This window comes from Equus quagga, chromosome 1 (assembly GCF_021613505.1).
Source record: "Equus quagga isolate Etosha38 chromosome 1, UCLA_HA_Equagga_1.0, whole genome shotgun sequence".
NCBI lineage: Eukaryota > Metazoa > Chordata > Mammalia > Perissodactyla > Equidae > Equus > Equus quagga.
This window is the reverse complement of record NC_060267.1, coordinates 172,084,540-172,103,561: the sequence shown is the minus strand read 5'-3', so window position 1 is coordinate 172,103,561 and position 19,022 is coordinate 172,084,540. Positions and strand designations below refer to the sequence as shown.

The 19,022-nt window shown below is 38.0% G+C and overlaps 1 protein-coding gene and 1 non-coding gene across 2 annotated transcripts in view; one reads left to right on the top strand and one right to left on the bottom strand.

The window, feature by feature from the left end:
* PIK3CB (phosphatidylinositol-4,5-bisphosphate 3-kinase catalytic subunit beta) overlaps positions 1-19,022 on the top strand; it is a 168,879-nt gene that overhangs the window by 136,075 nt on the left and 13,782 nt on the right. The window contains exons 16-18 of the mRNA XM_046666294.1: positions 10,389-10,567; positions 11,402-11,511; positions 12,681-12,759. Of these exons, the coding sequence (XP_046522250.1) occupies positions 10,389-10,567; positions 11,402-11,511; positions 12,681-12,759 (368 nt within the window). The remainder of the gene's footprint in view (positions 1-10,388; positions 10,568-11,401; positions 11,512-12,680; positions 12,760-19,022) is intronic.
* On the bottom strand, positions 9,718-9,841 carry LOC124231399 (small nucleolar RNA ACA64). The gene has a single exon (XR_006886511.1). It is a non-coding gene; the product is annotated as a small nucleolar RNA ACA64 (small nucleolar RNA).

Genomic DNA, 19,022 nt, shown 5'->3' with positions numbered 1-19,022 from the left:
TGTAAAATTAACAAGCTTAAAAACTATGATATAAAGTCAATACATCTTTTGTTACATGATAAGGGAGCAAGAGCAGGAAGAAAGACTTTGGAGATACACACATGTGCATGCACATACATACACACACACACAAACACATATTTATAACAAAATAAGGAGGGGTTGCTCATGGTTTTTAGTCCTGATTTTTGTAACTGGTCAGCGGGTCATAGCTGACATTTATTACTACCTTCTTCCAATGCATTTTGTATTCCCATTGCTTTTAGCAAGCCCTCCAGTTGGTTGTGGTTCTTTACCTGATGGGATGACCCAAACCTTCATTTGTTTTTCCTTCTTCTTTACTTTGTTTTATTGAGGTCATTATAGTTTATAACATTGTGAAATTTCAGTTGTACATTGTTATTTGTCAGTCACCATATAAATGTCACCTTTATTCCTTATGCCCACCCTCCCCCCGATAACCACTAATCTGTTCTCTTTGTCCATGTGTTTGTTTATCTTCCAAATATGAGTGAAATCATACAGAGTTCGTCTTTCTCTGTCTGGCTTATTTCACTTAACATAATACCCTCCAGGCCCATCCATATTATTGCGAATGGGATGATTTTGCTTTTTTTATGGCTGAGTAGTGTTCCATTCTGTGTGTCTATATGTATATATATATATAGACACACACCACATCTTCTTTATCCATTTATCAGTCAGTGGGCACTTGGGTTGCTTCCATGTCTTGGCTACTGTGAATAATGCTGCGATGAACATAGGGGTGTAAGTCTCTTTGAATTGTTGATTTCAAGAACTTTGCATAAATACTCAGTAGTGGGATAGCTGGGTCATATGGTATTTCTATTTTTAATTTTTTGAGAAATCTCCATACTGTTTTTCATAGTGGCTACACCAGTTTTCATTCCCACCAGCAATGTATAAGGGTTCCCTTTTCTCCACATCATCTCCAACATTTGTTATGTTTTGTCTTGATGATTGTAGCCATTCTAACGGATGTAAGGTGGTATCTCATTGTAGTTTTGATTTGCATTTCCCTGATCATTAGTGATGTTGAACTTCTTTTCGTGTACCTATTGGCCATCTGCGTATCTTCTTTGGAAAAATGTCTGTTCATATCCTCTGCCCATCTTTTGATTGGGTTGTTTGTTTTTGAGTTGTGTGAGTTCTCTTTATATTTTGGAGATTAATTCCTTGTCAAATATATGATTTGCAAATATTTTCTCCCAGTTGGTGAGTTGTCTTACTGTTTTATTCCTGGTTTCCTTTGCCTTGCAGAAGCTTTGTAGTCTGTTGAAGTCCCACTTGTTTATTTTTTCTTTTGTTTCCCTTGCCTCAGTAGACATGGTATTCGAAAAGATCCTTCTAAGACAATGTCAAAGAGTATACTGCCTATATTTTCTTCTAGAAGTTTTATGGTTTCATGTGTTACCTTCAAGTCTCTTTGATCCATTTTGAGTTAATTTTTGTGTATGGTAAAAGATAATGGCCTACTTTCATTCTTTTGCATGTGGCTGTCCAGTTTTCCCAGCACCATTTATTGAAGGAGACTTTCCTTTCTCTGTTATATGTTTTTGGCTCTTTTGTTGAAGATTAGCTGTCTGTAGATGTGTTTCTGGGCTTTCAGTTCTGTTCCATTGATCTGTGTGTCTGTTTTTGTACCAATACCATGCTATTTTGATTGCTATAGCTTTGTAATTTGAAGTCAGGGATTGTGATGCCTCCCTCTTTGTTTGTTCTCAGGATTGCTTTAGCTGTTCGGCATCTTTTGTTGCCCCATATGTATTTTAGGATTGTGCTCTGTTTCTGTAAAGAATGTCATTGGGGTTCTGATTGGGATTGCATTAAATCTGTAGATTGCTTTAGGTGGTATGGACATTTTAACTATGTTAATTCTTTTGATCCACATGCATGGATTATCTTTCCATTTCTTTGTGTCATCATTGATTTCTTTCAATAGTGTCTTATAGTTTTCATTGTATAGGTCTTTCACCTCTTTGGTTAAATTTATTCCTAGATACTTTATTCTTTTTGTTGTGATTGTAAATGGGATTGTATTCTTGAGTTCTGCTTCTGTTAGTTTGCTATTAGAGTATGGAAATGCAACTGATTTGTGTGTGTGTGTGTGTGTGTGTGAGGCAGATTGGCCCTGAGCTAATATCTGTTACCAATCTTCCTCTTTTTGCTTGAGGAAGATGGTCCCTGAGCTAACATCCATGCCAATCTTTCTCTACTTTATATAAGGGACGCTTCCACAGCGTGGCTTGAAAAGCAGTGTGTCGGTCTGTACCTGGGATCCAAACCTGCAAACCATGGGCTGACGAAGTGGAGCATGCAAACTTAACCACTACACCCCTGGGCTGGCCCCAGAAATGCAACTGACTTTTGTGTGTTGATTTTGTACCCTGCAACTTTGCTCTAGTTGTTGATTATTTCTAATAGTTGTCTGAGGGATTCTTTAGGGTTTTCTCTATATAAAATCATGTCATCTGGAAACAGCAAGAGTTTCACTTCTTCATTGCCAATTTGGATACCCTTTATTTCTTTTTCTTGCCTAATTGCTCTGGCCAAAACCTCCAGTACTTTATTGAATAAGAGTGGTGAGAGTGGGCACCCTTGTCTTGTTCCCATTCTCAGAGGGATGACTTTTAGTTTTTCCCCATTGAGTATGATGTTGGCTGTAGGTTTGTCATATATGGCCTTTATTATGTTGAAGTACTTTCCTTCTATGCCCATTTTATTGAGAGTTTTTTAATTATAAATGGATGTTGGATATTGTCAAATGCTTTTTCTGTGTCTATTGATATGATCATGTGGTTTTCAGCCCTCATTTTGTTGATGTGGTGTATCACATTGATTGATCTGCAGGTGTTGAAACATCTCTGCATCCCTGGTATAAACCCCATTTGATCGTGGTTTATGATCCTTTTAATGTATTGCTGTATTCCGTTTGCCAATATTTTGTTGTGGATTTTTGCATCTATGTTCATCAGAGACATTGGCATGTAATTTTCCTTCTTTGTGTTGTCCTTGTCTGGCTTTGGGATCAGGGCAGTTGGAAAATGTGTTAGGAAGTGTTCCATCGTCTTCAGTTTTTTGGAGTAGTTTGAGAAGGATAGGTATTAAATCTTCTTTGAATATTTGGTAGAATTCTCCAGAGAAGCCATCTGGTCCTGGACTTTTATTTTTTGGGAGGTTTTTGATTACTGTTTCAATCTCTTTACTTGTGATTGGTCTATTCTGTTTCTTCTTGATTCAGTTTTGGGAGGTTGTATGAATCTATGAATTTATCCATTTCTTCTAGATTGTCCAATTTGTTGGCATATAGTTTTTCATAGTATTCTCTTATAATCCTTTGTATTTTTGTGGTATCTGTTGTAATTTCTCCTCTTCAATTTCTAATTCTATTTATTTGAGGCTTCTCTCTTTTTTTCTTTGTGAGTCTGACTGAGGGTTTCTCAATTTTGTTTATCGTCTCAAAGAATCAGCTCTTAGTTTCGTTGATCCTTTCTACTGATTTTTTGGTTTCAATTTCATTTATTTCTGCTCTAATTTTTATTATTTCCCTCCTTGTGTTGACTTTGGGCTTTGTTTGTTCTTTTTCTAATTCTGTTAGGTGTTGTTTAAGATTGCTTATTTGAGATTTTTCTTGTTTGTTAAGATGGGCCTGTATTACTGTGAATTTCCTTAGCCCAAACCTTCATTTTTGAAGGGTCTATGCCATTCATAGTCCCACCTGCACTGACTTATAATTTTCCATTGATTTTTATCACAGGGCATAGTAATACTAAGAGGTCTTCTATATTTTAGGCATATTCTTCCTTATCTCTTGTTGTAGAGTAGTAGGCTGATTTTCCCTTGGCAGTCAGGATCAGTCAGTCCAGGTAACACCGTAACACCCTTCTTTGCTTGCTGACAAGAGGCATAAAGAGCCCAAAGTGGCTGGGAGAGAGTCTTAACTTCCAGTTCAGTGGAATCAGTGGAAGCATTCCTCCCTCTGTAACTGACACAATTATCCAGCAGAGCATAAGGTCACAGGAACAGGAAGCAAAAAGTTTGTTAGTGACCACTAGGGGTAATAGTGAGTAGTACCACTTTCATTTCCACACCTTGATTTCTGGACCCATGTATCCTCCTGTAGGAGAAACAGAATCATGTATTGGACACTGGTTCAGAACATATTCAACCTTCTGGAGAATTTTGCCCCAATCCTGCAAGGTATTGCCACCTAGCTGGAACTGTAACTAAGTATTCAAAAGGCCATTCCAGGGGCTGGCCCTGTGGCCTAGTGGTTAAGTTCAGCGCACTCCACTTTAGTGGCCCGGGTTCCGTTCCTGGGCACAGACCTACACCACTCATCAGCGGCCATGTTGTGGCAGCAACCCACATACAAAATAGAGGAAGATTGGTGACAGATGTTAATTCAGGGTCAATCTTCCTCAGAAAGAAAAAAAAAAAGACATTCCGCTGTTCTGTCAAGCCAGCTATTTCAGGGTGATGGGGACCCTGGTAAGACCAGTGAATTCCATGAGCATGAGCCCGTTGCCATCCTTGATAAGAAATAATGCTGCGTGGCATACCATGACAGTGGATAAAGGTGTTTTGTAAGTGCATGGATGGTGGTTTTGGTAGAAGCATTGAGTACAGGGAAAGCAAATCTGTATCCAAAGTAAATGTCTATTCCACTAAGAAAACAAAACACTTCCCCTTCACTAATGGAAGCAGTACAGTGTAATCAACCTGTTACCAGATAAGCTGGCTGACCACCCTTTGGAAATGGTGCCACATGAGGGACTCAGTGTTGGCCTCTGCTGCTCGCACATCGGGCACCCAGTGGTGGCCATAGCCAGGCAGGCTTTGGTGAGTGGAGGTCCATTTGCTAAGCCCATGCGTAACTTCCATCCCTGCCACCTTGGCCACTTTGTTCATGGACCCGTTGGGTGATGACAGACATAGCTGGGGAAAGGGACTGACTGGTATCCACAGAATGTGTCATCCTATCCACCTGATTATAAAAATCCTCCTCTTCCGAGGTCACTGTTTGGTAAGCATCCAGTGGGACACAAATATCTTTATGTTTTTGCCCATTCAGAGAGGTCTATCACTTACCTCTTCCCCAAATTTCCTTGTCACTACTTTTCCAATCATATGCGTTCTAAAACCATCAGCCAAACATTGGTCACAGCTCATGAACTGGTATATAATTTCACATATGGACATTTCTCCTTCCAAGCAAAGTGAACAACCAAATGCACTTTCCAAAATGCTGCCCACTGGGAAGATTTTCCATCACCACTGTCCTTTAGGAATGTTCCAGAAAGAAGTTTAGTACCACAGTTATTCACTTTCATATGGTGTCTGCATATCATGTGGAATCACCTGTAAACCATGCTTGAGTCTTCTCATGTCAATTGATCATAGGGAACTCTCCGTGAGGCCATAGGTGCAAACTGGAGGAGAGAAAGTGGTGTAGCAAGAGTGGGGATCATGGGCATTTGGGTCACTTCTTCATGTAACTTACTGTGTCTTCAGGGACTGCTCAGGCCCAATCTCATATATACCACAATTATTTGATGAAGGAGCAGTGCTGTGCTTGCCCATCTTTATGGCTTGGTGGGTCAGATAACACCCAGTTCGTGCTGGGCAACTCAGTTTGCATGGTTACTTGGTGGCCACTCGTTAAACATTTAGTCTCTATTAAGGCCTAGTAGCAAGCTAAGAGCTGTTTCTCAAGAGGAAAGTCGTTATCGTGAGGGGGTGGCAGGCATTTTTTTCAAAACCTAAGGACCTCTGCTATGATTCACTTATATAGGGGCCTGCCCAAGGCTCCAAAGAGCATTCCTGTCTACACTGACAGTTCAAGCACCTTTGGATCTGCTGGATCCAGTGGCCCAAGTGGCAGAGCAGCTTGCATGGCAGTCTGGACCTGTTGCAGAGCCTTCTCTTGCTCTGGACCCCACTCAAAACTAGCACCTTTTTGGATCCCTCAGTAAACAGGCCAGAGTACAAACCCACATAAGGAGTATGTTGCCTCTAAAATCCAAGGAAGCCCACTAGGTGTTGTGCTTCATTTTTAGTTGTAGGAGGGGCCAGAGTAGCAATTATTCTTTACCTTGGAAGGGATATCTTGACATGTCCCACACCACTTGAGCCTTGGATGTTTCACTGAGGTAGAAAGTCCCAAATTTTTATTACACTTATTTCCTACCCTCTGACATACAAAGTTCTTTAAGTCTAGAGTAGTTGTTACTTCCTATGCGTTAGGTTCAATCAGCATAATGTAACAGACCAGAGTGATATCTTGTTGAAGGGAAAGGCAGCCAAGATCCCTGAAAACTAAATTTTGTCATAGGGCTGGAGAGTTGATAGACCCCTGAGGTAGGACAGAGAAAAGTGTAGAAAAGAGAAAAGGCCAAAATTGTTGGCCTTGCAGACTCTTAAGCACACTGCTTATGTTAGGCCTTATTGACAGGTATAGAGATAAAAGCATTTGTCACATCAATAACTGCATATCAGGTACCAGGGGATGTGTTACTTTGCTCAAGCAATGAAACCACATCTGGTGCTCCACCTGGTTAATGTTGTGATAATCCACTGAAGTCTCCAAGATTCATCTGTCTTCTGCACAGGCCAAATAGACAAGGTGAATGGGGATGTGATGGAAATCACCATCCCTGCATCTTTCAGTCCTTGATGATGGCACTAATCTGCGCAGTCACTCCAGGACTGTGTTATTGCTTTTACTTTACTGTTTTGTTAGGTGGAGACAGTTGTAATAAATGCCACTTGGCTTTTCCCACCATAATAGCCATCACTCCACAGGTCAGAGAACCAATATGGGGATCTGCCAGCTGCTGAATTTATCTATTCCAATTATGCATTCCAAAACTGGGGAAGTAACCACATGATGGCTTTGGGATGCACTGGGCCCACTGTGAGACAGTTCTATGCAAAACTCAATTGTTAACTTGACCTCTGTAAGCCCCTACTCTGTCTGATGGACCTCTGTGATGTTTTGGGCCTCCTGGAATTAGTGTCAATTCAGAGCCAGTGTTCAGTAGTCCCTGAAAGGTCTGATTATTTCCTTTACCCCAGTGTGCAGTTACCGTGGTAAAAGGCCATAGAGTTCCTTTGCAGAAGCCAGAGAAAAATCAATTTCAGTCTGGTATAGGAGAAGTCACAGATGTCACTGTCTGATGAAAGTATTGGAAGAATTATCATCTTCAGTGTGGCCAGGTCAATGGGTACATGTTAGAGAAATGAGTCCTGAAGATTTACTACTCAGGTGTTTATTATTGTCATGGTGTAAACAACAGACTATAAGCTGTATATGACTAGTACTAGCAGAGTAGTTTCATCTAGCCGGTATAATCTGAAATCAGTATATTCAGTCTACTTAGCTGAAGTTTTCTCTAGTATTAAAAATTCTCTCCCAGACTTTGCTTTTTGGTACATTATTTTTTCCTTGTGGCAAAGACTCACCTACCTTGTTACCTTTTCTAACCTCTCTTTCTCATTTGAAGGCAGTTTGTTTCTCTGTTCCCAACCATCTGCTCATTCCTATACCTCTCTGCTATCCCACCCTATTTTTCTATCAGTTCCCTGTAGTAATTCCCAGTTCACTGCACTTTTCTAACTCATTTGCATTGCCATAGGAAATCCCGTAAGTTTTCATAGATGATTTTAATATTTATGGTTTTCCGTTCATGTTAAAACAAACTGTATTTGATCCCTCCCTTTTGGGAAGCCCATTAATGTGTTATTAAGAGCTAACACTTGTTTATCACTTTTTATAGGCCATTTATTCTTCACAACATGAGATATATACTATTAATCCACTTAATTTTATAGTCCTCTTAAATATATCTCATACCAGTCAACCTCTCTTATATTCATGGCTACCATCTCAGTCCAATCCATTATCCTCTCTCACCTGGATATCTTCATTAACGTCCTAAATTGTGCCCTTTCTTTCCATTCTCTACACAGCAGATAAAGTGATCTCTTAAGAATGTAGATGTATTATGTCACTTCCCTTTTTAAAGTCCCTACAGTAATTTTCATTGAATGGGGAATAAAATCCAAACTCCTTATCAAAGCTTATAAGGCCCCACTTGGTGAGGTCCTTTCTTCTTTGACCTCAGTCATATGATCAAACTGTACTGGACATTTTCTTGGTTCTCTGGGACCCTCAGCTTGACTTTTATAATAGCAAACATATGACATGTGTATGATCACATTATTCTTACTCTTTTTCTTGACGGATAAATAGCAAGAGGAGGACTGCACTTTACATGGCAGTTCTTGTTGTCACTGTAAACCTACAAAAAGACAAGGTGTTGAAACACTTAAGAAGTCTTTGACTTATGTGAGTATTCAGGACACTGTTGCAGGAAATGGATATCAACACAATTAGTGATGGAGCATGGAAATTTGCAACTGTACAAACATGGACGAAATTCAAATTTGAAGTACTTCAAAAAGTTCCTGTTTGCATAGCAAGTCTTTCGGCTGGTTCCCCTTTCACCAGTGTTTGTACAGCTCCTGAAATTGTTGAGAAATGGAGTGTCTGTGGTTTTGACAGATGGCTAATTTGGCAAGCTTCAGCCATCTCGATTTTATCATCAAGTTACATAGAACTTTCCCAGTTTCCTGTGAGCAAGCCTTCAGCCTGTCTATAGAAACTTCACGCCTGAATTCACCTCCCTACTGAGTCTTAGTGGTTTCCTTGCATAGAAGCAGAGTTCAAAAATGAAAATATGATGTAAAATAAATCTGTGGTCCATGGACATTCCAGCCATGGTGTTCATGATGTTTGTTGTATACATATTTTATATGCTTGTTATATACAACTTATGTGTTACTTTGTTTTATCATTTGTTGTTTCCAGTTTTAATGACATAATGAGAAGACAAAATAAAATATTCCATCAGATTTTTGATTGTTCAAGGCTCTGTCTTACGGAATTTTACATAATATGGCAGGGAAAGACCCTCAGTTATTAAATAATAAAATTGACTTTTTTTCTTTCTTTTTTTTTTTTTTTTTGCTGAGGAAGATAGCCCTGAGCTAACATCTGTGCCAGTCTTCCTTGACTGTATATGTGAGTTGCCACCACAGCATGGCTGACAAGTAGTATAGGTCAGCGCCCAGCATCTGAATCTGTGAACCTGGGCCACCAAAGCAGAACGTGCTGAACTTAACCACTTTGCCGCAGGGTTAGCCCCATAGTTGACTTTTTTTTTTTTTTTGAGGAAGATTAGCCTGAGCTAACATCTGCTGCTAATCCTCCTCTTTTTGCTGAGGAAGACTGGCCCTGAGCTAACATCCATGCCCATCTTCCTCTACTTTATATGTGGGACACCTACAACAGCATGGCTTACCACACAGTGCCATGTCCACACCCGGGATCCCAACTGGTGAACTCTGGGCCACTGAAGGAGAAGGTGCGCACTTAACCACTGCGCCACCGGGCCGGCCCCCCAAAGTTGAGTTTTAAACACAGTGGTTTTGATTCAGTTGGCCATTGTTGAGACACCTTGTGCTAGTTGCGTAAGTGTATTTTTTTGTTTACCTAAGATTTGATAGCCAAAGTTACCTCATAAAAACAAGTAAATAAAAACAAGTAATTTACTCTTGGGACAACAAATACTGTGTCTATATTCATAGTTGTTTTATTACACAAAAATCATGCGTGTGTGTGTGTGTGTGTGTGTGTTTTGGGGCTGGGTTTCACCTCACCACACCAAGGGTAGGTGGTGAGCTAAGGCCCCTGGCGGCTCGGGGCACCGCATCTCACCCATGCCACAGCCAAAGCCGCAAGTGGTTTTCAACCAACACTGACACGAGAATCGATTTTAACTTACTGTTAGTGGAAAGAGAACACACTGAGAAGTCATATAAGAGTGGTGACAAGAAGTCGATATTAAGGTTGAATGGCAGGAAGCCCGAGGTTACTTGTACATAGATTTTCCTCTTATGCTATGGAGTTGGCTAAGTGGAATGGTTCAGATTGTTTGTTTTCAAATTCTATTACTCAGTGAGCTGCAGAGTTCTGAATACTTTAGGTTTCATACTTATTACCCACAATCTATGCCCCTTTTCTCTAATTTATAAGATTTCATTTAAGAAAAGGGTTAAAGTTTAAAAAATGGTGCTTTAAGTAACAAGTAAATAAAATGAAAATACGTTTTTCAGTTTCTTGTATCTAATATGTTTGTCATAAGCCAAGCACTGTTGTTATTTTAGCTGCCTGTTGTGTGTATGTGTCAGGGGTGAGGAAGGGAGGGAACAGTTATTGATTAATATGATCACTTGGTATTATAGTACTTTATATTATTTTTAACCATAAATGAATTTTGGTGATGGGAAAACTTGTTTTTCAGGTTGAAGCACTCAATAAGTTAAAAACTTTAAATAGTTTAATCAAACTGAATGCAGTGAAGCTAAACAGAGCCAAAGGGAAAGAGGCCATGCACACCTGTTTAAAACAGAATGCTTACCGGGAGGCCCTCTCTGACCTGCAGTCACCTCTGAACCCGTGTGTCATCCTCTCAGAACTCTAGTAAGTGACCGTCTGTGCTGTGCTCAGTGAATCTCCCATGAAAATAGCATTGCAGAAAGGATTCCTGAGTGACTGCCTTGGGGGAGCAGTAGGGCCAGCTGTTAGCCCCAGTAAGTGGAATAAAATTAAAGAAGGACGATCTCAAAGTCCTCAGGGGTTATTCTTGTGTATAGTGGGAGGGATGCCTACCAGCTAAATTTATCTGTGGGGTTAGTGCAAATTATTAAAAGTTAATTTCTTTTTAATTGTATGTAATTAAATTGTACGTGTGTTACTGGTTTCTAAGAGTTAAAAATCCCATGCAAGCAAAATGTTGGCAACCGTCATAAATTATTTACTAATTAACTTTCCTTTTTCAAAATGAGATCTTGAATGAATTTGGAAAATTATTTCTTACTTTTTCATTTCCTACAAAAGTGATAGCAGAAAAGTAATAATGTGTACTCAGTATGTCAGTGTTCAAAATCGATCCCTCTTTAATAAATCTATAATGAACTCATAATATTCCTGATTTTAATCCAGCGATATTGGTATTGTTACATATAATAACATAAAGTTAAAGAAGAATAAGAGAGGAAAGGAGGAATTTTAAATGTAGGTAGTGAGACAGGCAAAGCTAGATTTTCAGTCCAGCCCATCTGGCATCATTACATGCCAACCAAGGCTGTGATCCCTGTTTGTTTTCTACCAAGAGGAAATGTTCTAGTTCTGACTTCTGCAGACCTGAGTGGAACAGGTGAGAGGTTCTCTCAAGCCTAGTATATCACAGCAAAATTACAATATTGCCATTTCTTTACGTTGAAGTGGGCTAATTTTCATCTTGTTCGATTTCAGTGTTGAAAAGTGTAAATACATGGATTCCAAAATGAAGCCTTTGTGGCTGGTGTACACCAACAAGGTGTTTGGGGAAGATTCAGTTGGAGTGATTTTTAAAAATGGTGATGGTAGGTACTGAGGTTTTTATAGTGCCATCTCCCTTAGTATTTTTCATTTGTTGTCACTTTGCTTTATCTGGAAGGTGATATGTAAATGTGTAAGCAGGGGCAGCCTAGAGGTAGCTATCAAGGGTCATTAGGTTGAATTCGGCATGTCTTAAATCCCTTTTATTTTCATCTTGGAAAATGACTTCTACAGCTTACATACATACCTTGTTGTAATAAACTTTCCCTTTTTTCCTACAAAATATAAAGTCTGTCTATCCTTTGGTAAAAAGCTTGTGAAATACAAGAGAATATTTTTAATAATGTGTTCATATATCCTGTTTCAGTGATGGCAATTTTGATATTGCTGCCATAGTTTTGTATTTTAATTAAAATATCTTACTGACCCATACTTTATAAATGCCATGCCTCTGAAGTAATCACACCAACCAGAATGCAGTCATGAGTGCCACCACTTGCCAGTTGTCTGACTACAGGCAAGTCTTGCACAATTCATTGAGCTTCAAGTTCTTCATGTCCGTGATGATTATAGCATCTGTATTTTGGGTTTCTTAAAAGGAATTAAGGGAGATAACATAAGTAAATGGGTTTAATATAATACATGCCTAAAACTATTTTAAAAAGAGCTTGTAGTGTTTAGCTAGACATTTAACCCCATTTGACCACACGAATGTCATTATGTGGAAGTCAATAGTTTCGTAGCCTCTGTTACCTGAAAATTACCCTTAGACGTGATAATTAATTAAGTTTTACAGTTTTGCAAACCCGTCATGCAATTAGTTATGTGATTCTTAAGAACTTTCTGTGCATCCCTAAAAGCAAACAAGAAGGAAAAAATTTAGCAACGTGAATTGTGTGTTTGCTGTAATACGTCATTCCTGTGTATAACAGTATTACAGCATCCATGCAGTTCGTATAGTACCTTACGCATGGTGAAGAATTAAAAACATTTTTTAATGTAATTTCTGAAATAGTGTTATAAGTACATGCTAAACAACAAATATAATATTTCACATAATGAATATGGTCAACATTAAAATTTAGGGAAAAAATTAGTACAACAGTAGTCAGTGGTTTTAGTTAATTCTGGCTGAATTACCTCATCTGGAATTAATGTTATTAGGTATAAAATGGGAAGCGTTTATAATAAAGCAGGGTTTTTTCCCCCTTAGATTTACGACAGGATATGTTGACACTCCAGATGCTGCGCTTGATGGATTTGCTCTGGAAAGAAGCTGGTCTGGATCTTCGGTGAGATTTCTAGTGAATTTATTTTTGTCTCCTATTGTATTCCTTCCATGGCAAAAATTTTAAAACTTTTTGTTGATTCTTTCCCTTCTGCTACTGATTGTTGTTAACAATAATATTTGTGTTGCACTTTACAGTTTACAGTGTGCTGTTAAATGCATTATCTTATTTAAACCTCATCAGGTGTAAAACTGTATATGTGACAGAGATTCCAGAAAGAAGAAATAGGTTTGAACTTGCAGTAAAAGTAAAGCCTGAACAGACAACAGTGGAGTCACATTCGAACCTGTGGTTTTGAAGGTGCTCTCAGGGAGGATTCACTGGTGGTCATGGGAGTGACGAGGCCTGAGACAGGCCTGCCCCTCTCCTTACTTAGCCTCGTAACATCGATTCCTCTACCTTCCTGGGAGGGAAGTGTTTAGGAGGGATCTCAGGGATTTCAGCTTGCCATCATTATTAGGGGTAGACAGTGAGCAGGACAGGTTTATGGAAACAGAAACAGATAAAATGGAAATCTAGTGGATTTTAAAAGTTTTAATTATTATCAAATCTTTTGAGGTGAAGAGCAGATGAAGGTAATTACAAACAAAATATTGATATATTTAACTGCATAAAAATAAAAGATTTGATGTCAACCAACAAAATTAAAAGTTAGGCCTCATGCTAGACATTATATTCATAATGAACAGGACAGGAGGATAATAATCGTAAATATTTAAAGAGCTCATAGATATAAATATATGGGAAAAAGCTGTGAAATATTCATACAAGATATAAAATAAATAAACTAATAATTATATGACGCTGTCATTTCCAATGCAGAAGTATAAATTACAAGAACAATTGAGGGGGCTGGCCTGTGGTGCAGTGGTTGGGTTTGCGTGTTCCTCTGCGGTGGCCCAGGGTTTCGCCGGTTTGGATCCTGGGTGTGGACATGGCACTGCTCATCAAGCCATGCTGAGGCGGCATCCCACATGCCACAGCTAGAAGGACCCACAACTAAAATATACAACTAGGTACCAGGGGTGCTTTAGGGAGAAAAAGGAAAAATAAAATCTTTAAAATATACTACTGTGTGCTGGGGGGATTTGGAGAGAAAAAATCAGGAAAAAAAAAGAAAAAGATCGGTAACAGTTGTTAGCTCAAGTGCTATCTTTAAGAAACAACTAAACAATTGAGGGGCCGGCCCGGTGGCCCAGCGGTTAAGTTCGCATGTTCCGCTTCTCAGCGGCCCAGGGTTCGCCGGTTCAAATCCTGGGTGTGGACACGGCACCGCTTGGCACACCATGCTGTGGTAGGAGTCCCACATAAGGTAAAGTAGAGGAAGATGGGCACGGATGTTAGCTCAGGGCCAGGTTTCCTCAGCAAAAAGAGGAGGACTGGCAGTAGTTAGCTCAGGGCTAATTGTCCTCAAAAAAAAAAAAAAAAAAAAAAAAGGAAAGAAAACCAAACAATTGAATACTGTTGATTTCCTAGAAAAGATTTTATTCAGTGATAATCTAGTCTAGGACACGATTGAAGCAACAAAAACATAAGTATTTTCGTATACCATTGTAAGTTAATATAAACCTCTCTGTATCAAGTTTTTTTATATCCTGTGTCCAGTATTTCCAGAATTTACTTAAAAATTAGAAATATTAACAGATTTATGCACAAAGATATTCATCCTTGCTTTATGTACAATTTAAAAAATTGGACCATTCTTTTGAACATTTGCTCAATGGTAGAATAATAGTTTTAAAAAATGATTAGTTTTTCCCTGTGACCAAATATCTCAGGTATTTTAAAATATTTTTTATAGAATTTGGAGAAAGTGCTTATCTTCACATATCAAATGAAATAAGTGAGATGCAAATGTGTTTTTGTATAATTATTTCAACCATGTTAAAAATTCACTGGAAAATGACACTAAAATATTGACAGAAACTAAAATGGTAATAGACATTATTTCTGGGTGGTGAAATTAAAGGTGATTTTCCCCCCTACCTCCTTTGTGTACCTGTTTATCTAGTATTCTACAATGAGCATGTGCTCCTTTTTTAATCAAGGCGAAAAAAACCATTAAGCATATTTCACAATATAATACAGGTCCATACAATTTTTAAACTTTTCTTCTACTCTAGTTGATGATGATTAACTTTCTTTTTTTACCTAATCCTTTCTATTTTATTTTTTTTATTTGTGGACTATTTCAAACATGAAACTATAGAAGATAATTTACAACAATTTTATGTTCTAACAGCAAGATTTAAAAAATATATAATTAACAATTAATTGACAGATCTTAGCATGTTTCCATATTTACTTTTTTAAAAAACAAGAAATAAGCAGATAAAGTTAATGCATTATCATCCTACTCTCTTGCTTTACATCTCGGAATTAACCGCTATTATAAAGCTGTAATACATATATTTTCATGCTTTAAGTATATATTATATATCCATTGTATGCTTTGAACTTTAAATAAATGCTGTCACATCACACGTAACTTTTTGCAGTTTACTTTTTTCTTATAACATTTTTTGAGATTTGTCAAGATTAGTATGTGAAGTTCTAATTCATTATGTTCACTTCTATATTAATTCTTTGAATAAATGTAAAAATTTATCCATTCCCCTATAAGTAGCTATTTGCCCCCTCCCCCACTTTGCCCCCTGCAAACCCAAACGAACCGTACAGTTTACACGCTTCTAAATATCTCTCTATTCACATAGGAAAGAGTCTTTTAGTTTATATAGCCAGAAGTGGAATTGCTGGGTCATAAAGCATGTGCATTTTCAACTTTGCTACCATTGCCCAAATACTTTCCAGAATAGTTGTACCACTATTGTTTCCACACAGAAATGTCTGCCTGCACTTGTTAATTTTTTGCAGTTCTGGTGGATATAACAAAGTATCCCATAGAATTTTAATTTGCATTTCTTTTATTAGTAGTTTGGGTGAGTATGCTTCAGTGTTTATAAGTATTGTGTTTTCTCTCCTATGAATTACCTAGGTTCCTTTAAGGTTTAAAATACTTTTTCTTATATTATTTTAAAAATTCCTTCCCTGTACAATTGTCTTAAAGATGTTCTTTTATGTTTTACTTTGCTAATTTTAAACTTGGTGTACTTAAAGATATTCTTTTGTGTTTTATTTTGCTAATTTTAAACTTGCTGTACTTTCCCTTCTTTTTCTCTCTCTGCAAAAGTTTGATCCTGGTGTTGATTTTTTGGAGTCTAGGTTGTTTTGTTTTGCTTTGTTTCTGCTGTGGAAGATTCACCCTGAGCTCACATCTGTTACCAATTTTCCTGTTTTTCCTGAAGGAGATTTGCCCTGAGCTAACCAGCTGTGCTAGTCTTCCTCTATTTTATATGTGAGTTGCTGCCACAGCATGGCTGCTGATAAGTAGTTTAGGTCCATGTGAGCCTGGGGCACCAAAGCAGAGCATGCAGAACTTAACCACTAGACTAAGGGGCTGGCCCTTGGAGTCTAGGTTTTTTTTTACTAATTATTTTCCTTAATGGTTTTTGGACTCTTCAGATTGTTTTCCTGCTTGAGTCAGTTTTGAGGCTAAGAATTTTCCAGTTCATTAATTGAATACTGTATATTTTTTATAACATCTTCTTGTAATTTAAAATCTCTATGGTTAATCTTTTCTTCTTTTGCATGTGTAAAATTATTTTATATGCAATGTTTTTTCCTTATTAGAGGTTTGCTGCTTAGTATTGTAAAAGAATGAGCTTCTTGTTTTGTGTTTTTTTTTGTTTGTTTTCTGTTTTATCATTGATTACCTCTTTATGGTTTCCTTCCTTTTACCTGTGTTTGTTCTGTTCTTTGGATTTTTTTAGTTGAATGTTTAGAACATTAATTTTCACTCTTTTTCATATATACAATTAAAACCATAAATTTCCTCTAACTACTGCCTTAGCTGCATCTCAAAGGTCTTAGCATGTACTTACTTATGTACTTTCATAATGCATCAAACTATATAGAATTCAAGGCTGACTACCTGTGTGCCTGTTGGGGGCCTGCCCTTGGCAGCCAGCCAGGTAGTTCAGAACTGTGCCTTAGCTATAACTTGTGTAAAGCCTCAAAGTTGCAAGGGGTGAGAGCTCAGGTCTTGTAAGTTCTTTCCTGTACATGTGCACAGCCCTGGGCATGCACACGACCTTCTAGATTCCTACAAATATGTTGGAGTTTTTCACCGTACCCTGTGGACATCTCACTCCCCAGCTTTTCCTTTTAAGCTTTTTTGGTAGCATGTTGTTTGCCTCAGCTATTATTTACGCCTTAGCTGCAGTATTAAACAATTGATTTTGAACATTCTCTAGAAACATCCCCAGGTAAAAGGCATCTCACACCAGATGAGGTCTGAGCCAAGTCAAAGAAACAGACTTGCAAGTGGGATCTTCCTGTGAAGCACTAGAGAGTTCAAAGAATGACAACTGTGTTAGATGGGGCTTTGGAGGAACTCTAGCCCCATTTTTGTCCCTTGTAGGAGATAGCAAATTGCTATATTCCCTATGATTGTGGGCTGTTCATTGTCAAGTCTACTGTAGAACTGGGAAGGAGGAGGATGGGTATTGGTAAAGTATGACTGAGATTTAGCTGTTTCCTTCAATAAACACTCCCTAGATGGCTGCAAGCCTTTCTTGTGTTTCCGTATTACTGAAATAGTTGATTCTGGCAATTTTTTGCCAGTGTTCTTGTTGCTTTTATGGAAGAGTGGATTTTCAGAGGTCCTTAACTCCCTGTTTTTGCTGACATCACCTGGTTATAGAATTTTTAAATCTAAATTGACAGCTGCTTTCCTTAGAAAACTTCCATTGTATTCTAACCTCTGTTATTTTTTAAAAATCTGTGAGTGTAAATAATCAGTTTTTTACCTCACTGCAGAAAAAACTTTCTCTTTGCCTTTGGTTTCTGCAGTTTTACTAAAATTTATCTGTGTATGAATTTCTTTTTATTTTTCCTTATTCTCATTATATCTTCTCATTCAAAGAAAATCACATCTTTTAGTTTCTACAAAATATATCCATATTCTTCAATATTGCAGTTCTCCCACTCTCATAGACTTCTGCTCCTTTAGTAGATGTATGTTGGACTTCTCTGTTCTGTCCTGTCTGTCTCTTAACCTATCTTTCCTATTTCCTACCTTTTTATTTTTATGTGACAGTCTCTCTATTTCCTTTTACTCTATCTTCCAGTTCACAAATTCTCTCTTCAACATTGTCTAATCTCTTTTGTATTCAATGTAGTGTGTTTATTTCAATGACAATTAAAAAATTTTTTTTTTTAATTTTTTGATGAGGAAGATTGTCCCTGAGTTAACATCTTCGCCAGTCTTCCTCTACTTTGTATGTGGGACACTGCCACTGCATGGCTTGATGAGTGGTGTGTAGGTCTGCACCCAGGATCCAAACCTGCGAACCCTGAGCCGCTGAAGCAGAGCACACAAACTTAACCACTATGCCACTGGGCCGGCCCCTCAACGACCATTTTTATGTAGGAGTTGTATTTGATTTTGTTTTTGTATGCCTGGTCTTTTAAAAAATACTGTAATTACCTATTTCTTTTCATGTCTTTCATAATTTCAGAGTCTCTTTCATTTCGTTCTGTTTTATCTCTTGGGGTGCCACCTTTCTGTTTATCTGCTTAATCTTATTCATTTCCTTGTGTAGATAATAATATTTGGTTTTGAATTCATTTTGGGTGGAGATTGTGTTTTCTGTGAGGGTCTTTTGTTCCTTAGGGTGTGAAAGTATCTCCCAAAAATGAATTTGTGTTTTGTTTGTGCTGTTCCCAAGATCTTTACACACAATCAACCAGTTTTTATGTTAACTCTTTGCCTTCAGGCTTTTATACCTCATATTTAGTTTATATTTGCATCTCATGAGAATGTGGGAAGGCTTAAGTCTGTGCACTTTCACGAAACATTTTTTATTGCCCACCCAGTGCCCAGGATAGATGGCAGACTTTCATGGCACATCCTCTAGTCCGTGAGCAGATATTTCCTAGTTCCCTTTTCATACACTTGACAGTGCTTTGAGAGCCCCAGCTTTGTGCAAGATCTCAGCTCCAGAGCCTCGGTCTCATGGGCTCAAGACCATGTGTTTTTTTCTCATGAGCATTAAAATGTCACCCAAGTCAGTAACTTCCTGAGCCACTACTATGAATAATCTCTATATTTCTGGGACCTACAGATCTCCTTTTCTTTCTTTATTAACCATAACTATTTATAAAACCTTTTTGACTTTATCTGTTACTTTTTATGTGTTTTAGTA